At 36.6% G+C, this 19,315-nt stretch overlaps 4 protein-coding genes across 5 annotated transcripts; 3 read left to right on the top strand and 1 right to left on the bottom strand.

Annotated features, from left to right (window-relative positions):
- Nucleotides 1-658: 658 nt before the first annotated feature.
- On the top strand, nt 659-4,550 carry LOC117625784 (uncharacterized membrane protein YuiD-like). The gene is made up of 5 exons (XM_034357342.1): nt 659-1,036; nt 1,481-1,637; nt 2,547-2,597; nt 3,969-4,061; nt 4,195-4,550. Exons 1-5 carry the CDS (start codon nt 894-896, stop codon nt 4,252-4,254), a joined length of 504 nt encoding a protein of 167 aa, XP_034213233.1. The 5' UTR covers nt 659-893; the 3' UTR covers nt 4,255-4,550.
- A 656-nt stretch (nt 4,551-5,206) lies between these two features.
- On the bottom strand, nt 5,207-9,135 carry LOC117626770 (prohibitin-1, mitochondrial-like). Its single transcript, XM_034358608.1, has 6 exons — nt 9,033-9,135; nt 8,048-8,232; nt 7,337-7,453; nt 6,749-6,919; nt 5,757-5,969; nt 5,207-5,625 (listed from the first exon to the last, which is right to left on the bottom strand). The coding sequence occupies exons 2-6, from the start codon at nt 8,219-8,221 to the stop codon at nt 5,449-5,451; spliced, it is 852 nt and encodes a 283-aa protein (XP_034214499.1). The 5' UTR covers nt 8,222-8,232; nt 9,033-9,135; the 3' UTR covers nt 5,207-5,448.
- A 241-nt stretch (nt 9,136-9,376) lies between these two features.
- On the top strand, nt 9,377-17,830 carry LOC117626566 (condensin complex subunit 2-like). 2 transcript variants are annotated; one of them, XR_004585595.1, is made up of 14 exons: nt 9,377-9,681; nt 10,169-10,270; nt 10,367-10,484; nt 10,647-10,720; nt 10,800-10,860; nt 10,948-11,148; nt 11,262-11,545; nt 11,694-11,838; nt 11,925-12,175; nt 12,744-12,774; nt 13,195-13,340; nt 13,829-13,939; nt 14,185-14,503; nt 16,756-17,830. XR_004585595.1 is itself a non-coding variant. In XM_034358303.1 (13 exons), the coding sequence occupies exons 1-13, from the start codon at nt 9,409-9,411 to the stop codon at nt 14,407-14,409; spliced, it is 2,022 nt and encodes a 673-aa protein (XP_034214194.1). In that variant the 5' UTR covers nt 9,377-9,408; the 3' UTR covers nt 14,410-14,705. The 2 variants fall into 2 exon arrangements, 1 of the variants encoding a protein (XP_034214194.1); XM_034358303.1 differs by lacking the exon at nt 16,756-17,830 and having other exon boundaries at nt 14,185-14,705.
- Nucleotides 16,742-17,825, top strand: LOC117626567. Its single transcript, XM_034358304.1, has one exon. It carries the CDS (start codon nt 16,746-16,748, stop codon nt 17,493-17,495), a length of 750 nt encoding a protein of 249 aa, XP_034214195.1. The 5' UTR covers nt 16,742-16,745; the 3' UTR covers nt 17,496-17,825.
- Nucleotides 17,831-19,315: the final 1,485 nt, after the last annotated feature.

Genomic DNA, 19,315 nt, shown 5'->3' with positions numbered 1-19,315 from the left:
CGCGCCATTTCCCCTATGATTTTTCCCCCATAGCCTTAAAGGTCTAGACCTCTTCACCTCACAAGTTCATTGCCCCTTCACCCAAAATCTCGACTCCAAATCGCACAACTCATCAATGGATTCAAGATATGAATAAAACGGGGCTGTTTGGAGGGTGGGGGCTGATGGGTTTGGTCGCATAGAGAGAGAGAGAGAGAGAGAGAGAGAGATGGGTAGAATGGCATAGAGAGGGAGTCGTAGAGAGAGGGAAGAAGGGGTTTGGTCGTAGAGAGAGAGAAGAAAGGGTGGGTGGGTCCCACCCCTCTATTTATTAAAATGATTTTTTTTATTTTATACGTCGTACTATTTTATTTTACAGTATTTAATTATTTTTAACATATGAAATGACCAATTTGTCCTCATATTTAAAGGCAAATTGGATGAAATGTTAAGAATTTAGTCAATAGAGGGAAAGTTGAGAAAAAAATTTAGTTCGAATCCTTAATTTTTTATAAAAATAATCAGAAAATAAATTAATAATTAAGTACAACTTCAAAGGGCATTTCGACAATTTATCCTTTATTTCAAATGCAACTTGTGCATACACAGAATTTCTGAACAAACTTGTAGCACCCAACATTGAATCAAATATAAACACATCAAATAGTTGGGGTGTACCGTCTATGGGTTGGGTTTCGAGAAAGATTACAAATTCTGAATTTATATAATATTTGTAGGTGAAAGGGTGCAAAGCAGAATTATGGATAGAGCCGGAAACAATTAAAAACAAGAAAAAACAAAGTTTGGCTACGGAACTCAACCACGCGGTTTCATTTCTTTTCCTTTTTTATTTTTATTTTTGCATCTATCTCCTCTTCTCTTCTTCCCACCTGACTCAGGTAATTGGTGCTTCCATGGACGAGGTGATCACGGCCGCTGATGCCTCATCGAATGGATCTACATCATCACAGACCTCCATCATTCCTTCTAATCTCCCTCTCCTCTCTGCCTTCCTCTCCTTCGCTCTCGCTCAGTTTCTCAAGCTCTTCACCACCTGGTAATATTCTCTCTCTCTCTCTCTCTCTCTCTCTCTCTGTGTAACTTGTAATTCTATGTCTGGCTGTATCTGGGTCAAGTTTAAGTTTGTAGATTTATGACATCTTTATTTTTTTTCTGCTATTTTTTCGGCTTCTAAACGTGTAAGGCAAAGTTCATTGATTTGTTATTTGGCATTTTTAGGCAATTTCTTGATGGGTGATAATGGGTCCTTTTCGTTTTGTGAAATTATGTGATGGTTTGACTGAATTGGATGATGACGTTAATTTACATGCACCATTTTGGCAGTAGCCAAAAAATGTTTTTGCTTCACATTACATTCACCATTTGGTATTTGTTAATTTATTTGTCTCTTTGTTATGCCATTTTCTTTTCACTATTTTGGCTATGTTTATAAATTTTGTTGTTTGCTCAGTTTTTCAAATATTTACTCGTAGACGTGCAGGTACAAAGAGAAAAGATGGGACTCTAGAAGGATGCTTGGGTCAGGAGGAATGCCCTCGTCGCATTCAGCTACTGTGACAGCTCTGGCAGTTGCTATTGGTTTCCAGGAAGGAACTGGAGGATCGGCCTTTGCCATTGCAGTGGTTTTGGCATGTGTTGTATGTAACTCTTAACCAGGTCTTGTTCATTCTTTTTGTGTAGGCATGCATGCTCATGTTTAAAGGCTTTCTGTTGGGATGTGAAATCTCAACATAATGTCAAAATTCCCTTTACTTGCTTGTTTTAAGCTTGTTACACTCTCGATTGATTAGATATCCGGAGTTCTTCTATGTAATGTCATACTCTGAAACTTCAGTTGTCCGTTTATGACTGCACACAGTCATTCATCATACTTCTGTAAGGGGATTAAGCCTTGTTCGTTCATCATCAACTTTCTGTTTGTGATTGTAGTGTCTATCAATTATTTAGAATCATTTATCTTAGTTCTGTACAACTTAATCAACTGCACTTGGACAAAAAAAGCTTATTTAGTTGAAGAGAGGAAAAAATACATCCCAAAAAGGTTGACCTTTGACACATTTGTGCACCATCAAATGAATAATATAAATGTAAAAATATAATGAAGCCTTTTACTGGTATTTTCTTATCGCTTATAATTTAACTATGTCTACTTCAAAATCTAAATGCGCTCAGTAGTTTCTTTCCCCTGAGAAAATATGAGTCTTTCCCTTCATAAGATGATGTTTGAACAGTTATATTTGTAGCCTTGAAACCCTTGGTACATAAATTACTCTAGGTGAAATTGTTAAGGTAAGTGACCTCAAACAAAGATGAAACATGGAAACCACAATCTCAGCTAATTATAATTTAAGAAGATCATGACTATATCCTCAGCTTTCAACTTTTTGTGTTACTTATACTTGATAAAAAGATGAGAAATGATCATTTTTTAAATTTGTATTACATCATTCTCAGTTTGGTTTCCGTCACTGTCCATAGTTTTACAAACCATCCATGATTTCTCATGGAGTTGGGTTGCCTGTATTTAAAATGACTGTTTCTTGCAGGTCATGTATGATGCTACTGGTGTAAGACTCCATGCTGGTCGTCAAGCTGAAGTAAGAATTTTTTTTTCCCTAGTCATCAATATCCCCTGTTGACACTTGACAGCGCACATACAATTGTACTATCTAATGTATGGGGGTTGTTTTGTGAAGTTTGTCAAATAAGCTTGGGGATAAGGGGATCATACTGAGTGAATATATGCTTCCTTTTTTGCAGGAAGCTTATATTTTCTTTTTCGTAGATGCTATGTGATAATTGTTCTCTATAAATCTTTTAAAATATTCATTTCTATTTGAGTGCTAGTAATTGCTAATTGTGTATTGTTTTTCTGCAACATTTTCTCTGAAGTTACTGCTCTTTGTAATGTGTCAAGCTAGACTGTTGACAACATCTTTGTCAATATTACAATACAAGCTGTATGACTGGGCATACATACCTCCTGAATCTAAGGGCGAAATTCTCAAGAATTTATTATTACTCAAGGATTGTTTCCTGTAACATTTTCTTATCTTTTTAAGGCTTGTCAAGTTGGAGTTTTGGCAACACTTTTATCAATATTACAGTGTATTTGGGGCCTAAGAAACATCCCCAGCTGTAAGACTGATACACAACTGCTGCCTGAACCTAAGGGTGAAATATAGACATGTATTATTATGATGGCCAAAGATTACAGGCAATGTTGCCATTAGAGTTTATGTCAGTCTAATGATCTATCAATTATAAGGGAATACCGACTTATTTTAGGGTGCTTATATGTGTGATAAAATACGTGCAACTAGGAAGGAGAGGTTTTTTTTTCATCTATTTAGGATTGCAGTATATGCCTAAATAGCGATACAGCCATTCACATCCCATCATACTCATTTTTAAATATGCTTTCTCCTGGATATGACTCTTGTGACAAAATTCTTGATGGACATGGTACTGACACGTGGACAAGGCAGTGCTAGGGAACGCAAACATGCTGCACACATGAACACGTGCAGAAAATGTGATATTTTTTCTTCTTGCCCTAAAGTTTTCGAAGTTATTTTTGACTTATTTTGTTTATCCATATATGTACACATGTATTGCATAGGCACTTTTATGTTAGAGGGGGAAAAACAGCCATATAATGATGCATCCATTATGTCTTGGTTGTGTGTTGCTATGTGTCCAAAGTGTAAACTTTATCTGAAATTCTAGACAGGGGAGGACTAGTGGTTTTCAATAAGTATGTCATATCATTGAAGTTATGAATCTTCATTTTTTATTCATATACCTTGGTTTTATTTCCTTCTTTTAAATAGTAATTTTGTTGTGGTGGTTATTAACTGTTTACTTTTTTTAGGTAACTTGTGTAATTGTAGCTGTATGCTTTGTGCTTATGCTTGTTTTATTATAATTATAATTTATAATGCGACGCATTATGATGCTTATTGCAGTTATTAAATCAAATAGTATGTGAGCTACCTCCAGAACACCCAGTTTCTAGTGTTAGACCTCTACGCGATTCACTTGGTCATACTCCATTGCAGGTTTGTCGCATTTTACTTGTTCATTTTCATTCATGCAATGGTTACAAAATGATGAGGACATTAATGGTCAGAAACTTGAGAATATATGATCATAACTTGCATCTCTGTTTTGTTTCCATTGATGTGGCTGCAGGTTCTTGCAGGTGCAATGTTGGGATGTATAGTAGCTTCCCTCATGAGAAGTTCCAGTTAGCTAGCAGATGGTTAATTAGATTATTCTCTGACTTAAAGAGTGAATCACGGGCTCTAAAGGTCATTGCAAGCATTTCCACAGAAGATTTCTCAACAATTTTCCCCCCGTCAACAGTGAAAAGGATTGACCGAAAAAAAAGTATGGCAAGTTTGTAATCAGAATTCAACTGTAAAAACGTAAAAAAGTGTGTTCTAATGCCTTTGAACACTTGGCTATATGATTGTTCATCCCAAGTACATAAAGATGATTGTGTTTTTTTAAATTATTTTTGGCAGTCAGGATATGATCTTTACCAATTGAGTCAAGTCATCCTCTTCTTTTAAATTTTTTTACTTTTTAATTTATGTCAAATGTCAGTGCAACCTCCAATCTCCAAAGATCATCATGGCTTGAATTATTTGATTTTCTATGTTACTTCCATTCCAAATTCCACCAAGCAACACCCGTCTAACAAAATTTTAAATATTTTAAATTCTAAATGAATACAAGTGATATTGGGGATGGTAGAGTTGGAACTTAAGACCTCAAATGCATCAAATGCAGAGATTAATACTCTACTTAGTAGCCACCTCAACATTGACGTCACTTTAATTCACCCTCCCTCCCTCGTAGTATTTTTACCCCACAAACAGGGCCATGGACAATTTTGTTTTTTGGTTACTGGGAGGCCAAAGCCAAGGAAGAGAAAAGATTAAACAGGCACAGCCCTATCATGGGCCCTCCCCAACTCATCATCCAACAAAATGCTAGCACGACAGTCAGGAACAAACTCATAGTGATGAAGTCCCAAAGGAAGACCATGCCCCACATTGGCATTAGGGATATGGACAATTTACTTCCGATGGAAACATTGAACATCAAATAGAAAAGAGAGCATACACAGCACAACATCGATCGCTGCTTTTGTCAAGAAAGTAAAAACCAGTATTCACATGAAACTCGAGCATCTTAATTGAAAAAAGTAATAAACAGCTGAAATATTTCTATTTTTTGGTCGAAAAAGCTGAAATATTTGGAATTCCTTTGTTTCACAAAACCATTACATCACAAAACAACCGTCTAATTTGTTCACCGCTGAGTTTGTGATATATCTCCTCAGTCAAACAATTTTATAAACAAAGCGAAGTAGGGATTATTATAAGTTCAAGCCTACCATGTTCACCGCTGAGTTTGTAATCTCCTTTCCTCACTTAACTACAGATTCATCTCCTGAAGGTTTAACAAAAGATCTTCGGAGTTCAAGAAAACCTTGTTTGATGAATTGGAGATAACTTGCGCAATTTCTCTTGCAGCCTCAATCTTCCTGAGAGTGATAAATGCCGGATTGTTGGCAATGGCTTCACCAATGAGCTTGGCACTTGTGGCTTCACCCTGGAGAGCAGGGCAACAAAAAGAGTCAGACATTTAATTCAAAGGAGGAGAACTGCTCAACCAAAATTAAGGAGAAATAAAGACTTTCTGAAAGCTCTAAATAAAAATAATGATCAAATTGGAGGAATTACCTCTGCTCTGATAACAGCACTTTTCTTGTCTTGTTCAGCTTTATCCACAACAAACTTAGCCCTCTCAGCTTCTTGTGCAGCCACCTGCTTGGCTTCAATTGCAATCATAAACTCCTTTCCAAAAGTCAGGCTAGTAATCGACACATCATCCATCGCGATATTGAAATATGCTGCCCTCTCTGTCAAAATTTTCCTTATTTCCCTACTAACAGCCTACAAAATAAAAAGAATTCAGTCAGTCAGTGTCACCTGGAATACCATCTTCAACTTATCCCTTAGATAATATACACAACTAAAGTGTACAAACTTTGTCAGAAAGGAGTGAAGTAATATCTTCAACTTATGCCTCAGATAATACAAGACCCTTCAAAGGATTTGAATTGTGGAAATCAACCATTTTAGTCAAATCAGAAATAATGAATCACTTACAAAGCACAATAATCCAAGAAAAACTTCCCTCTAGCTACTGAACTTTTAACTTTAGCTGAGAAGGATGAAACCAAGAGCTCAAAACTTGCACATTAAGTCGAAAGCACTTGTAATTATTACTATACATGGATTTCACTTATAAATATGTTGATTTGGAAAAAAAGGGTACTGGTTTGCGAAGCAAAATTTCACTTTTAAGAATAGCTTGCTGCTGATTACCAAACTAATCAAGTATTTCATTTTTTTCCTTTCTGGTTTTAAACAATTCGTTATGTTAGCAGTAATAATTCATTAATTCCCCTGGTAAATTGAGCTGTTAAGCTTGTTTTCTTGAGTTAAAATTTCATATATTTACAACCTGCTGAAAAACGCATAATTGTAAGCAAACCGCATTTCATTACCTAAAATGTAAACAAGAAAACCCAATACAGAGTTGTGGGCGAGAGAGGTGAGAAGGGAAGCAAGAAAACAAATTGAAATAATGACCAACGACAAGAAAAATCAAACAAAACAAAACACAATTCTAATTATAGCTAAAGGATAAATATAAGCCTTCTGCTTACCTCTCTCTGAGTAATGAGTTGACTGGCATTATACTGTGCAACAACAGCTTTCAAAGTTTCATGGATAATTGAAGGCAGGACCCTCTCATTATAATTCTCCCCAAGAGTTCGATACACTGTAGGTAACTGGTCTGGCACAGGGCGGGTCAGAACTCGAAGTGCTATTTTCACCTGAAAAGAAACACCAAAAAACATATTAATGTACAAAAAAAATCAGAAAAATTTCATTTTACACAAAATTAACTATAACTGTCCCCCTTTAACCTATGCATTGTAATCAACATTATAGACACTTCACTGGAAATCTACATGGGTAGAACAGGTTCACCTATAGGTTTATCTATAGCGAGAGGAAAAATGGGTGCCGAACATATAGGTGGGAGTGGGAGTTAAGAACATCAAGATTTCATAAGAATTCTGAAACTGTTGAGATCTGATGGGGAGAATAATAAACACCATATAATGCAAAACACACAAGAGGAGTCCAAGGTAAGTGCCCATTGGTTTTGACAAAGAGATTAGTCAAATAAACATCATTTCAGGCATTAACCACAATTTTTATGGAAAAGAAATAAGAAATCTACATACCATCTGGAGGTCACGGCTTCCAGAAGTACTCTCCACTAGATGTGGTCGTGCACGGACATCATAGATGACTGGCCTCTCAAACCATGGGATTATCAGGTGTGTCCCTTCAGGATAAACCTGCAATTTTAAGAGGTAAGTATATTGTATAGTATAGACACAGTAGATACAGAATTTAGAAAAGAAAAAAAAGGAAAATACATACTACAGGAATAATTATGGAAGGCACACAAATATAGAACAAAATTGTTAAATCTATAGTATTGTGATATTCCACTTTGGCTTCTATGTGTTGTGCAATGGTGTGCTGAATCCCACATAGGTTGTCTCAACGTGAGCTATATAAGGGGTTATAAGGAATCTCATTATTGACTAGCCCTTTTAAAATATACGCTTCCTTAGGTCATGACAAACGTGTTCATCAACCACTTTTAAAACTACCTATATGTTGCGAATCATCTAAACTTAAAACAAATAACTCCATTCTCAGGCAAGTTATAGGCTAATTAAGTAGTTCTTCCTATTTCTAAGCTCAACTGATGCCAAATGGTCTTGATGACAAAACTTTAATTCTTTCATGTGTCAACAATAGAAAATGGGAAATATATGAGGACCCTAAGTCATGTCTGACTACAGATATGCTATTCTTAAGGAAAAGAATTACCAACAAAAGTACATATTTCCTAAGTACAAGAGTATGAGGAAAGTATTAACCTTGTCTTTGATACCAACAAGACGATTGAACACAATGGCCCGATGCCCTCCATCGACATTGTAGAGACTATTGTTAATTCCATATATACCAAGAGCACCAACAACTCCCACTGTAAGCAAAGTAGCAATCCCACGACCAGGCACTTTGGGAACTTTCATATTTTTCATATTCATATTTGTGAATGCTGAGTGTGTACAAGTTAAATGCCAATGTTAGAAAATCAAATTAAATCATTCAATTCTTCCTCTTGCTACAAACGAGAGGCAGAAATTGCAGGAGTAAGCTAGATGTTCATTGATGAACAGAAATACGGAGATCAAAAGGAGAAAGCATGGTGCAAGGTATATTATGAAAGAAACAATACATAAACACGACTAGAAAAGAAACACAAGCATATTCTCATCGGTTCTATTTCCTCTTGATTTCTGAGAAAAATGAGAACAAAAAAAAAAAAAGAAATTGGCAATCAGAGTTGTTTCCACTTCCACAGATGGAGAACTGGCACTCAAGTAAGCTTGATAAAGAAATTGGTTCCCTTTCCAAAACTTTCTGAGCAACCAGAAAGGGGCACAACGCAGAAAAGTGAAAACGTCCAAATACAGCAAAAAATGAGCCCCACATTGTGAATCTCCTATATGGGTTTCACCAAACTAAACTAAAATGAACAAAAAGGAATAAGGAAAAGGAAGGCATTCTTATTTCTTCCTTTTCCTAAAATTTTCACAGCCGCCAAACATAACATAGTAATTTATAAACAAGAAAATTGGAGAAACATCGGAATAGAATATGAACCCAACTTGCAAATCACAAATTTTGTGCCCTAGACAGTAAACACAGAACGTGTAAGCAAGAAAAACTAAGATCCAAATTGTCGATTTTTCACCAAAATTTCTTTTTTCTTTTGTTTGCTTAAATAAATTTCTTGCCAGACGAACACAAAATAAAACAAAAATGTATAAATGAAGAATGAGTAGAGATCGAAACCTGGAAAACCAGAAAAATACGGAAGGAAGATGAAGATAGTCGTCAATAAAATGAGATGTACGGGAAAGGGTTTAGGGTTTATGCCTATAAAGCCCACAATAATAAAAGCGAGAAATGCGGAATGGCATTTGCGTGAAGAAGGGGTTGGAATTCCAGGATGAAACGACATGTCGTATATCAATTCACTTGTCCACGGTGGCGGGAACTGAGAAAACGGTACGTCGTCATTATTCTTGAGATCAGAACTACGGAGCAAAACGCCACCGTTTTCTATTACAAACCCAAAACGTAACCACCATTTTCCCTCTTTTCAAATTCTCCTCTCTCCTTCTGCTCTCTCTCTCTCTCTCTCTCTCTCTCATGTCGATACTCATCAATGGCTGAGACATTGAGTACAAAACCGTCTACAGCGTTAAGGAATAGAGCTTCCATGGCGAACCGTTCCCAGTCACCGACCAGTCCGCTATTCGTTCTGGGCTCCAACGACGACCAGCTCGAACGCGCCCAGGCACGCGCCGCACGCGCCGCCGCCAATCGTCGCAAAGCGGCTACAGTTTCCGCTCCTTTTTCTCCGCCTAGCGATCCTTGTCTCAGTAGAGAACAGATTATCGACCTCTTCCAGAACTGCGTCAAACTCGCCAGCGAAAATGTCCGTACCACACACACTCTCTTTCTGTTTATCTGTGCATATATATATAAATATGTGTTGCTGTTTATTTTGAGTAATATGCTTTGTAGTTTCTTCAACAGTGCTTTCTATAATGCACTATCTGTAATTTATTATTGCTATTATTTAGTACTTAATTTATTAGGCTGTGTTTGGTTGCGGAGAAAATGCTGGAAAGGAAAGTGAACGAGAGTTAGTTCTTTCTTTCCTTTTTGAATGTTGAAGTGTCTTATTTAGGACATGGCATAATAAACGTATACTTTAAAAGTTATGCTTAATTGGATATCTTTCTCAGTTTTTTCTTTGCTAAAGAAAAAAAGAACAGCACATGAGGTTCATTCACTTTCTTTTGTTGTCCAAAGTTTTCTTAGCTTCCTGAAAAATTTTATACTCCCATGCGGAGTTGCTCTTTCTTATTTATGTGAGTATATTGTGATTTGTTTTGTGTTTTTTCCTTTGTGTATTCTAGAAAATAAACCAGAAGAACACGTGGGAGCTTAAGCTTATAGATCATCTTAGCGAGATTATTAAAGTTGAAGCCGAAAATGACACAGAGACTAATTTCCAGAAGGTGCGGAGCACTTATTCTGAAATGGTTGGTGTTGGAGATATTGTTGGGGTTTATGTACTTATGGGGATATTATTATTATTAATTTTGAGTGACTAGGCAAGTTGCACACTGGAAGCAGGGGTGAAAATTTATGCGGTGAGGGTGGATTCAGTGCATGCTGAGGCATATAAGGTCCTAAGTGGGATGAATCGAGCCAGTCTGGAAGATGAACAAGGTTGGTGCCTTTAGACATTGGCTTAGGCCTGTAATTGTTTTTGAGTGATGGGTTTGGTATATTTCTCTTTAGTTCTGGCAGTTTTGGGATTTCATAGCTTGGAGGTTCAGTGCTTCTTTGATTTTGGTCAGTTTCCTAATCAAGGGCTTTGGTGACTGACAGAAACTACTAGGAGGGATGACAATGTCAACAACGAGCAGGGTAGGGGTCAGTCTAAGAAAGAGTTGGAGAGGAAGGTATGGATTTTTATTTTTTAATTATACTGTATTAGAAAATTTGACGGCAAGGGCAAAGTATTGGATGTGGTTTGAACAGATATCGCCACTATCGACATTGGAATCCTCCTTTGAAGCTCTGAACGTAAAGAAGCTTGATGGTAACTTTACAACATAGGCTACCCACTTTGGTCATTATCATCTTCAGCTTTTTAAGTTTCTAATTTGATCCATTTTGTCATTTTTAGTTGCATTCACGGTCGATCCTCTTTATCACCAATCATCTGCACAGTGTGATGAAGGTGGAGCCAAGGGTCTGCTATTAAATAACCTTGGAGTATATGGAGGATGCCAGGTGATTTTTGATTCTTACGAAGTTCCAGGGATGTGCAGATCATGTTCATTGCATAGTAATTCCTCAGATTTGATTGATCTCTCTTTTGCCAAAGGTGTGCGAGATTAGAATCTCTCTTGTTGGATTTACCTCAAGCCCCCCCCTCAAGCCCCCTTCCCGCTTTTCAGTGCTCTTCTCTTTTAGCCATGTTTTTTGGTTTCTATGTAGAATCTATTCAGGAGATGGTGGTGAACATGCTTGCAAAGAATGAAATTTCTCCTACTCTCAAGGAGATACTTTGCCAATTTGAAGAAAATAATCAGCGGTCATCACAAGATTTTAATATAGGCCAAAATTCAGATCTCAAAATGGATGGCTTTGATGATAAAGAAGTTGAGTGGGACATTTCATCTGGGAACTGTGACACATGGGCCATTGATCATGATGATGATATAGGTGTTGATCATGAGAATAGAAGTTTTGGAGATCCTACATTTCAAAGTCATCATGAGGTACTTGTCATGGCTACATGCTGAAGTAATTTAGACCTTGATAAATTGCTTGTCACATAACACGTCTCGTTCAACAATCGCTAGTTTTCTTTATGTATCCATGCTGAATGAAAAAGATATATGGAATAAGTTTTCTAAATTTGTGCAGGTTAATAACTCTGGTACATCATATGAAGCTGATGTAGGTGACAGATTTGAGAGAGTTTCTGCGTTTTTGTTTCAAGGTTTGGGATTGAATTCAAAGAAAAATGCATGGGCTGGTCCTGATCACTGGAAATATTGGAGGCCTAAGGGTTGGTATTACCAAGGAAATTACTTTATCAGTTTGCTCTGTTGTGGCTAAACCTTGATTTTGATTTCTTTGGTATCTATTCTGTAGGTTCAGAGGAAGCTCCTGCGACTCAAAGCAAACCAACTACTAAGAGAACAAAGAAAAAGGACCATAAGGAGGTCGACCTTGATTTCACAACATCTCTATACAAAGAATTTCCAGACATCTTTGCTCCCCCAAAAAATTTCAAGTCTTTACTCCTACCTGCAAATACAGTACCTTGTAGTAACAGGCTTCCAGAAGATTGCCATTATCAACCTGAGGATCTTGCCAAGTTGTTTCTCCTTCCGGATGTTCTGGTAATATAGAATTCTCTGTGTCCTAGAAAAGAAAATATACTTACTCGTGATAAAGTTTTGCATGGTAAGATGAGGTTCTTGCATGATCATGATCTCGCTTCAAGTATAGGATCCCAATTTGGGGTTTAAGTTCAGCACACGTACAAAAAAGATAAGCTATTGTCAGAGTTTGTGATGGAAACATCTTCACCATCCGCAAAATGAAGTTTATTAGTTGAAATAAAAACGAATGGTAGAGTGTAGCTTAACATGCTACTGCATTGAATATTGTTGTACTTGCACAACTCCACTTACTGTATTCTGGTTGTGTACATGCTTAATTTCATTTAGTGGTAAGGGCTGGCTTTGGTATGAGCTGAGCCTAGGTTAGCCTGATCTTTTATTTGTCCTGAAATCAGACTATGGTCTTGTCCAGTCGAAAAGATGCAAATGGTTAGTCTGTCCAAGTTGCAGACTTAATATTTGGCTTTGGACAAGTCTTCTCATGTTCCTGCCTACATTTTTAGAAATTTCTGAACCTTTATGTTGTTTGTTCTGGCTAATGGTAAAATTTCAATTTTGATTGTAGTTCTTTGGGAAGAGAAGACGGCATCATACAGGTAACAGCTTCTTCCTTGGCATATGTTCTCACCTAATTTTATATCGATCAGCTATAATTTTCTTTTCCTTTTAAAACATTTTTTTTTTTGTATACTCGCTTTCCGTACGAAATAAAATTTACGATCTATCTTAAATAAATCCATACATATGTATTGAGTCTTTCTCTGTCTCAGTCTAAACTTCCATCCTGTTTCTTAAGTCTATTTTATCGTGCATCATGTGGCACTTTTATTTTTATTTTTTATGGTCCTTGTTTTTTTTGGCTTATGATAGCAATCTTATTTAAATTTTGGACAAAAAGTTTAATATCTGTCCCCTCTTCCCCTCTTCTATGATATCTTGGAAAGTACCTTGAGGGAAAATATGGGAAGAAGATATTAATAGAATGCAAGGATGGCTCTCTTGTTTTTATTCTTCAGATGATAACTCGTGGGAACAAAGTAATAATTTTGATGAAGCATTTCCTTCATGGGATAACGAGAGCGTGTGTAGTGGCCAATATGGTGATGGATGTGTTCATAGCAATGTGGAAGACACGGACACACTTGTCTCTCAACCTCGTCAGGTTTCCTTTTTTCTTTTTTATTTCGTGAACATAATAAATCTATCCTGGTTCTAATTTGGGCACATGTCCGAATTGATTGGGTGAAATGTAGACTTTAGGATGCTAAGCTGCAATTATTAATAAGAAAAACTGAAGAGATTTTCTTTTAAAAGGAGTTACAGGGTTGAAAGTTTTCCATTGAAATTGGGTTGGAAAATTTGGGGTACGTCTACTTCGTATGTTATGTTTTGTTCATTCTTTGTTGCTTTTCCTGGGTATACATTTGCTTTGTTACCTGAAAATAATATGTCCTCATTCTTTAACAGGGGGGTATATTTCTTCATTACATAGTTTTTTAAAAGACATAGTCCACATGAATTTTTAACGATGCTCGTCTTGAGTTGTGGATCTGTAATAGGAATTGTTGGTTAAAGACTGTCACCAGACAAATTACTTCATGAAGCTGTGCTAGTGATGCTCGTCTTGAGTTGTGACTTTTGACATTTCAGGTAAGCAAAATTGAAGTGCAGTACGATAGAACTTCAAAACGAGTTGATGTTCATGCATTGAGGGAAACTCTGTGGGGTCATATGCAAGAATCTGCGGAAGTTCCTTCAGCAGTAAGCATATTCTGTTTGTATGTGTGGGATTCATTTTTTGTTTTTGACATTCTTATGAAAAACTGTTCTAATGGTCAATCAATCTACTAATTCAAGAGATCTAAGTTCATAGGAAGTTGGTTGCCTGATCCTTCCACCAATATGATAACTTTAGTATCTCTTTGCTAGCGCTCAGTATATGTTTTCATATTTTATCTACTATAGATGTTTTCCATTCATTCTGAATACCATTTTACCTACAAAAGGAATTGAAAGACACCATATCCTTCAAGCATATACTGGTCACCTTTCCCGTCAACTGCCGAGCTGCGGCGCCTGAGGATATTTCGCCCCATTTGTGTTTCATCTGCCTTTTGCATTTGGCTAATGAGTATGGGTTAAGCATACATGACTGCCCAAGTTTAGACGACTTGAGCATTCATCTTCCGTCTCGTTCAAACTCGGATGGGGTGGAACAGCCTTCATCGTAGTCAAAGATGTAGTGTACATTTGATATGTGGATATTTCAAGCTAGCATGCCTTCACCACATGCAAGTCGCTAGGGCAAGCATTGCTCAAAGAAATGTAAGTCTATTTCAGTTGCCTTGATTCTCATCTTTTGTCGCATGATGGTGTGTTGATTTTGAGCATGCCCCCAACATTGCCTTAAGCTTATTTCAGCGTCTCTATATGTTGTTCGTTGTGTCTTTTGTGAATTATGATATGAAATACAAGTTCCCGACGTACATTCGCTTCTAGTTTAACAAACTGCAAACCATTTTGTCAATTATTTGAATTTGAGAAGGTATACAAGGTAAGATGGGATTGTAGTTTCATGGCACCAATTATATGCATTGTAGCTATTTTTCACTGCCCTGAGCTCAAAAGCAATTTCCCCCCCAGCACAAGTTACCATAATTCTTGGGAAAAAAAGATTCATAGAAGAAAGAAACTGTCAAATATCTGGCCCCTAGTTGGATCAAAAGGATAAGGGAGTATCTAATTTGTTGGTGCAACGCACGTTGAGCGTTGCTTTTTTGTTTGTTGTTTTTGAGATTTCTATTTCAAGCCTCAGATCTATTCCTAGGGAAAGTGAATCTTATAGCCTAGAAAGTGAGAAGGAAAGATACAAGATTAGATAACTAAACTAGGCAAAAGAGACTAAAAGAAGGAACGTCGGGGAGACTTTTCGTTTGGTTATTTCTGGGGGATGTTTGTCTCCATTATGTAGGCTATCTGATGTGGGTCCCCTACTTGTCTCTCTACAGAGTATAATTGATTTGGATAAGTCATTTCTGAACCATTAAACCATTAAGATTACAGATAATTCAAAAGGTGACAAAACACTTTTGACAAATTGTGGATAAACTTAGCCTGAATATGACAAAGGGTTGCTATATCTTTGCTCTTGGCGACGGGTGCCAAACAGAAAAGTTTGAACAGTAAAATTATGTGCATGCATTCTTTTCCTTATCCACTTTCTTTTGAAGCCTTTAATTTATGAATTCTCTTTCAAGGTAGAGGAAGCTAGGAATTTGAGGACATTAGAGAGTGGGTGGGGGAGAGAGGTGAATCCTAGGATGAGACGGTCATAATTTTGAAATCAATTTCAGTATTAGTTGAAAGGTATTGCTTTACTAGATATTTATTTATCGTGATCAGGTCACACTTTTTACTGAAATGAAACTCATTTACACAAGCAGATTTCACTTTAATTAAAGACATTATCAACAATATAATGTAATAAATAAATGTGATAGATATATATTTAGAAAGAAAGTAATTACTAATATGCTTTGACAACTAGAAATAAACAATAACAAATTAAAAAAAGAAAAAAGAAAAAAGAAAATAAAAAAAAGAAAAAGTTTGAGCACCCTTAGGTGCATGGGGTGTAAAAGTGAGGTCATTTTATTTTGATTGCGAGAGGCTAGTGGGCCTTAAAAGTGGAGGGGACCACTCACTACAAGCGCACTAGTACTACAAGTGGGACTGGTGGATTCTCAATAGGTCCAAAATCAGGAGGGGAGAGAAAAATCAGTGTCCAAAAAAGGCTGAAGCTGTAGAAAGGGTGGCAAGAGCCTGGTAAACCTTTAGAAACAAAAAGAGCAAATGAAAGCAATTAAAGAATATGCTTTCACCGACCTTATCGACCATTGTCCAATTGTGTTCAGATTTCTCTCCCTCTTGCATCTTCTGTTGTGTTTGCTTGCCACAACTCAATTTTCATGATAATATTGAGTTGATTTTCAGGCAGTGGTTAGTATAGATTTATCAAGCAATAGTCTAAACTAGAGGGTTCTTTACACACATACTATTATGATGTTATGGGGTTCGAACTCAAGATGATTGGTCTGTAAGTCGGGACCCTATTTTACTGGGCTCGACCTCGTTGGTGATAACCCAAATCTTATTAAGATAACACAAAATGCTCCTATGAAATATGTTGATAGTTTTTATTATTATTATTATTATTATTATTAATAAAAACAAGCAACATTAGGACTGGGGTAATCAAACGCATGACCTAGAGTGCAAAGTTGAATGCAAAGTTGAATGCTTTTAAATTAAACACTAACTACAAGCCTCTTTCGAACCTCTTCCTAATTGATGCACAGTGAATTCAAATTATGCAACTGTATAATTTGAGTGACAGCTTAAATTAAAGGATGATGAAATGACGACATGCATGAAGAGATAAAATTGTACTGTGATTCCGGCACTGGTTTCCTATGAAATTCTTTTGTACTTTTTGACTATTATATATTATTCTCCAGCCATGATCCTGTTAGCACGACAAGTTACTTATCTCTTCCCTTCTATAAATATGTCCACAGGCTTTACTTGGTTTCTACCACTACAAACCCATTCCTCTCATTCCTCGCATTCCCTCTCATTCATTCCTATTCCTCCTCACCACCTTTTCAGTCCTTCAACAGAAGCCATGAACAAAGTTGAAAAACCTCAGATTCTAGTTCTTTCTCTTCTTGCCATTCTTCTCATCATTGCACCTCTATTATCCTCATCACTCAGAACTCCTTATCTCTACATCATCACTAACCTCCTCATTATTGCCCTCGGAGCACAAGCCGGCCTTCTCTCTGCCTTTTCCAACCCTTCAGATTATGACAAAGACAAACCTCTGGTTATGGCTTCAGAATTTGCCTCCTCTGATAAAAGGGTTGTTGCCGATAGTGATGAAGATAAAAGGGTAGGTTCCAAATCTTCCGAAAAATCTTCCGAAAAATCTTCTGAAAAATCTTCTGAAAAGAAGGCGAAGGTTGTTGAAAAATCTAGATCAGAGAAGATTGCTGGCACTGTGAAAATAGACAGTGTCAAGAAATGTCCTTCTATGCCTAGCCTTTTCTTCATAGGGGGTAGTGAGGCTGATCAAGGAGATCATGAGGTAATTGAGGAAAAACATGAAATGGAGGAAGAAGAAGAAGTGGGGGAAATTAGTGGGCAAGAGCTTTTTACCAAAGCTGAGACCTTTATTGGGAACTTCTACAAGCAGTTGAAGATGCAAAGGGAAGACTCATGGAAGAAGATTCATGACTTTTATCACAAAGCCTTTTAATAAACTTTGCTCTCTGTCTCTGTCTCTCTCTCTGTGTCTCTCTCTGCTTTATATCTTATAATTGTTTATATCATATTTAATCGCCTAGATCATTGGTTTTGGGGGATTATGATTGGTCAAAGGGAAACCATGTAATTCAACTCATGGTTCTTCCTTCCATTAATTTGGGTTTGTACAGAACCATATATACACAGTATCCCTGTTTTTACAACAGGGGTGGGGGTTAGTCTAGTCAGGCATTGCAGACAAATTAAGATATTAGATACTTAAAAACAATTCCTTGTACTAAATCTCCCTCATTCAGCAAATCTATAAAAATATTTTAGTTTATGGTTGATGAACTTTCTTTTATTTATTTTGCTACATTTATACTGAAAATTAATTATAAACTGGTAATTTTTCTTCTTGCAAGCTAGAAGTTTGCAGGTACTGTTGCCTCAGTGGCATCTTTTGCCATAATCGAACATTATTCCACCATCTGAAAATCTAAATACCAATGAGCAAAGATTTGCCCATATCTATCTATTCTACCTTAAACTTGCATTCAAAAGAGAGAAAACCTGAATTCGTTTTAGAAGAAGGGATCAAAACATAACTAGTGTGTGATCAGAGGTCATTTTGTTGTTGTGGCTATTACTTAATAATACTTAGCCTGGCGCACATAGGCAATTTTAAGAAGAAAAAAAATGCCAACAATCTGGCCCAGTGAAAAATTAACTTGCAGACTAGTAATTTCATGTTTGAATCCGCAAGACACTTTTATTGCTCGTGAGAAAACCCCCAATATCGCTCGTATAAAATGGAAAAAAAAAATATCAAACGCATATTTCTTGGAAGAATCATGGGTTTTGACAGGCAATAGTACATTCTAGCCAACGAAGAATTAAAAAGAGGCAACCAAAAGTAATTAAAATGTATAATAATACTGTTTTCCTAAAAAAAGATTGATCATTTCCATGCTATCTCTCAAAAAGAAGGTACTGTCTCCACCTGCTCTTGGACTGTTGTGTGTCGGTTGTAAATAGCCTGGAAATTGGAATGAGCTTGGTGCCCAAGTTTTCTAAAGATTTTATCTTGTTGTATCTTATTTCCCTTTCTGGGTTACATAAAAAGTTGAACCCCTTTTTCTCTTTCTATCTATGTCTGTGTGGTGGTAAGTGACAATATTCGTCCTTTGAATATGCGATTAATGACATGGTCCTAAAGAGATCTCTCTTTTTACGCATGTAATGGACCATTTTACATGCGACCATTTGGCATTATCAAACTCAAGCCCAAAACCATTTCTAATATGCATTTGGAAATTTAGGTAAAATATTTGGAACTTTACTTTGGGAGGTATGGAAAAATCAAATGTGTAAATGCACACTCAACCTAAAAATGACTAAACCAAGACTCGTCTCGTATCGTATGGATTTGGTCATATATATGAACCTTCGGATTGGATACATGCACGAATCATAGATGATACTTTTCTTGTGCTTGAGAGTTTACCAAAACATTACATCATGCTCCTACCTAACAGATAATATCCTCATCCTAGGTTCTGGTTTGACATCTTATATGTGCTTAAAAGTTGTGCAAGTTACGAACTTGGTATGAAGCATATATAATATAAGGCCAAAGAAGCAGATACATATTGTAATTCCAGGGAATAGTCCAAGATAAGCATGATATGATCTATGGTCATTTTTTTTGGGAACCAATAAAATATTATGCTTTGGGCGGAACCACTTTAAGGGTTACAATGGACTGTAGTCCAAGTTGGTTTTTGGGGATAAAAGAAAAAGCAAATCATATATTTGACTGGTTTTAAATAT

Source organism: Prunus dulcis, chromosome 4 (assembly GCF_902201215.1).
Source record: "Prunus dulcis chromosome 4, ALMONDv2, whole genome shotgun sequence".
NCBI lineage: Eukaryota > Viridiplantae > Streptophyta > Magnoliopsida > Rosales > Rosaceae > Prunus > Prunus dulcis.
This window is presented reverse-complemented; position numbering and strand designations above follow the sequence as displayed.

Coding starts and splice junctions, on each gene's coding strand:
- LOC117625784 (XM_034357342.1), top strand. CDS start 894: ATGGACGAGGTGATCACGGCCGCTGATGCCTCATCGAATGGATCTACA. Junction 1,037..1,480: donor CTCAAGCTCTTCACCACCTG/GTAATATTCTCT, acceptor GTAGACGTGCAG/GTACAAAGAGAAAAGATGGG. Junction 1,638..2,546: donor CAGTGGTTTTGGCATGTGTT/GTATGTAACTCT, acceptor TGTTTCTTGCAG/GTCATGTATGATGCTACTGG.
- LOC117626770 (XM_034358608.1), bottom strand. CDS start 8,221: ATGAATATGAAAAATATGAAAGTTCCCAAAGTGCCTGGTCGTGGGATT. Junction 7,454..8,047: donor TTGTTGGTATCAAAGACAAG/GTTAATACTTTC, acceptor TTAAAATTGCAG/GTTTATCCTGAAGGGACACA. Junction 5,970..6,748: donor AACTCATTACTCAGAGAGAG/GTAAGCAGAAGG, acceptor TTTATTTTGTAG/GCTGTTAGTAGGGAAATAAG.
- LOC117626566 (XM_034358303.1), top strand. CDS start 9,409: ATGGCTGAGACATTGAGTACAAAACCGTCTACAGCGTTAAGGAATAGA. Junction 11,149..11,261: donor TGATCTCTCTTTTGCCAAAG/GTGTGCGAGATT, acceptor GTTTCTATGTAG/AATCTATTCAGGAGATGGTG. Junction 11,839..11,924: donor GAAATATTGGAGGCCTAAGG/GTTGGTATTACC, acceptor TCTATTCTGTAG/GTTCAGAGGAAGCTCCTGCG.
- LOC117626567 (XM_034358304.1), top strand. CDS start 16,746: ATGTCCACAGGCTTTACTTGGTTTCTACCACTACAAACCCATTCCTCT.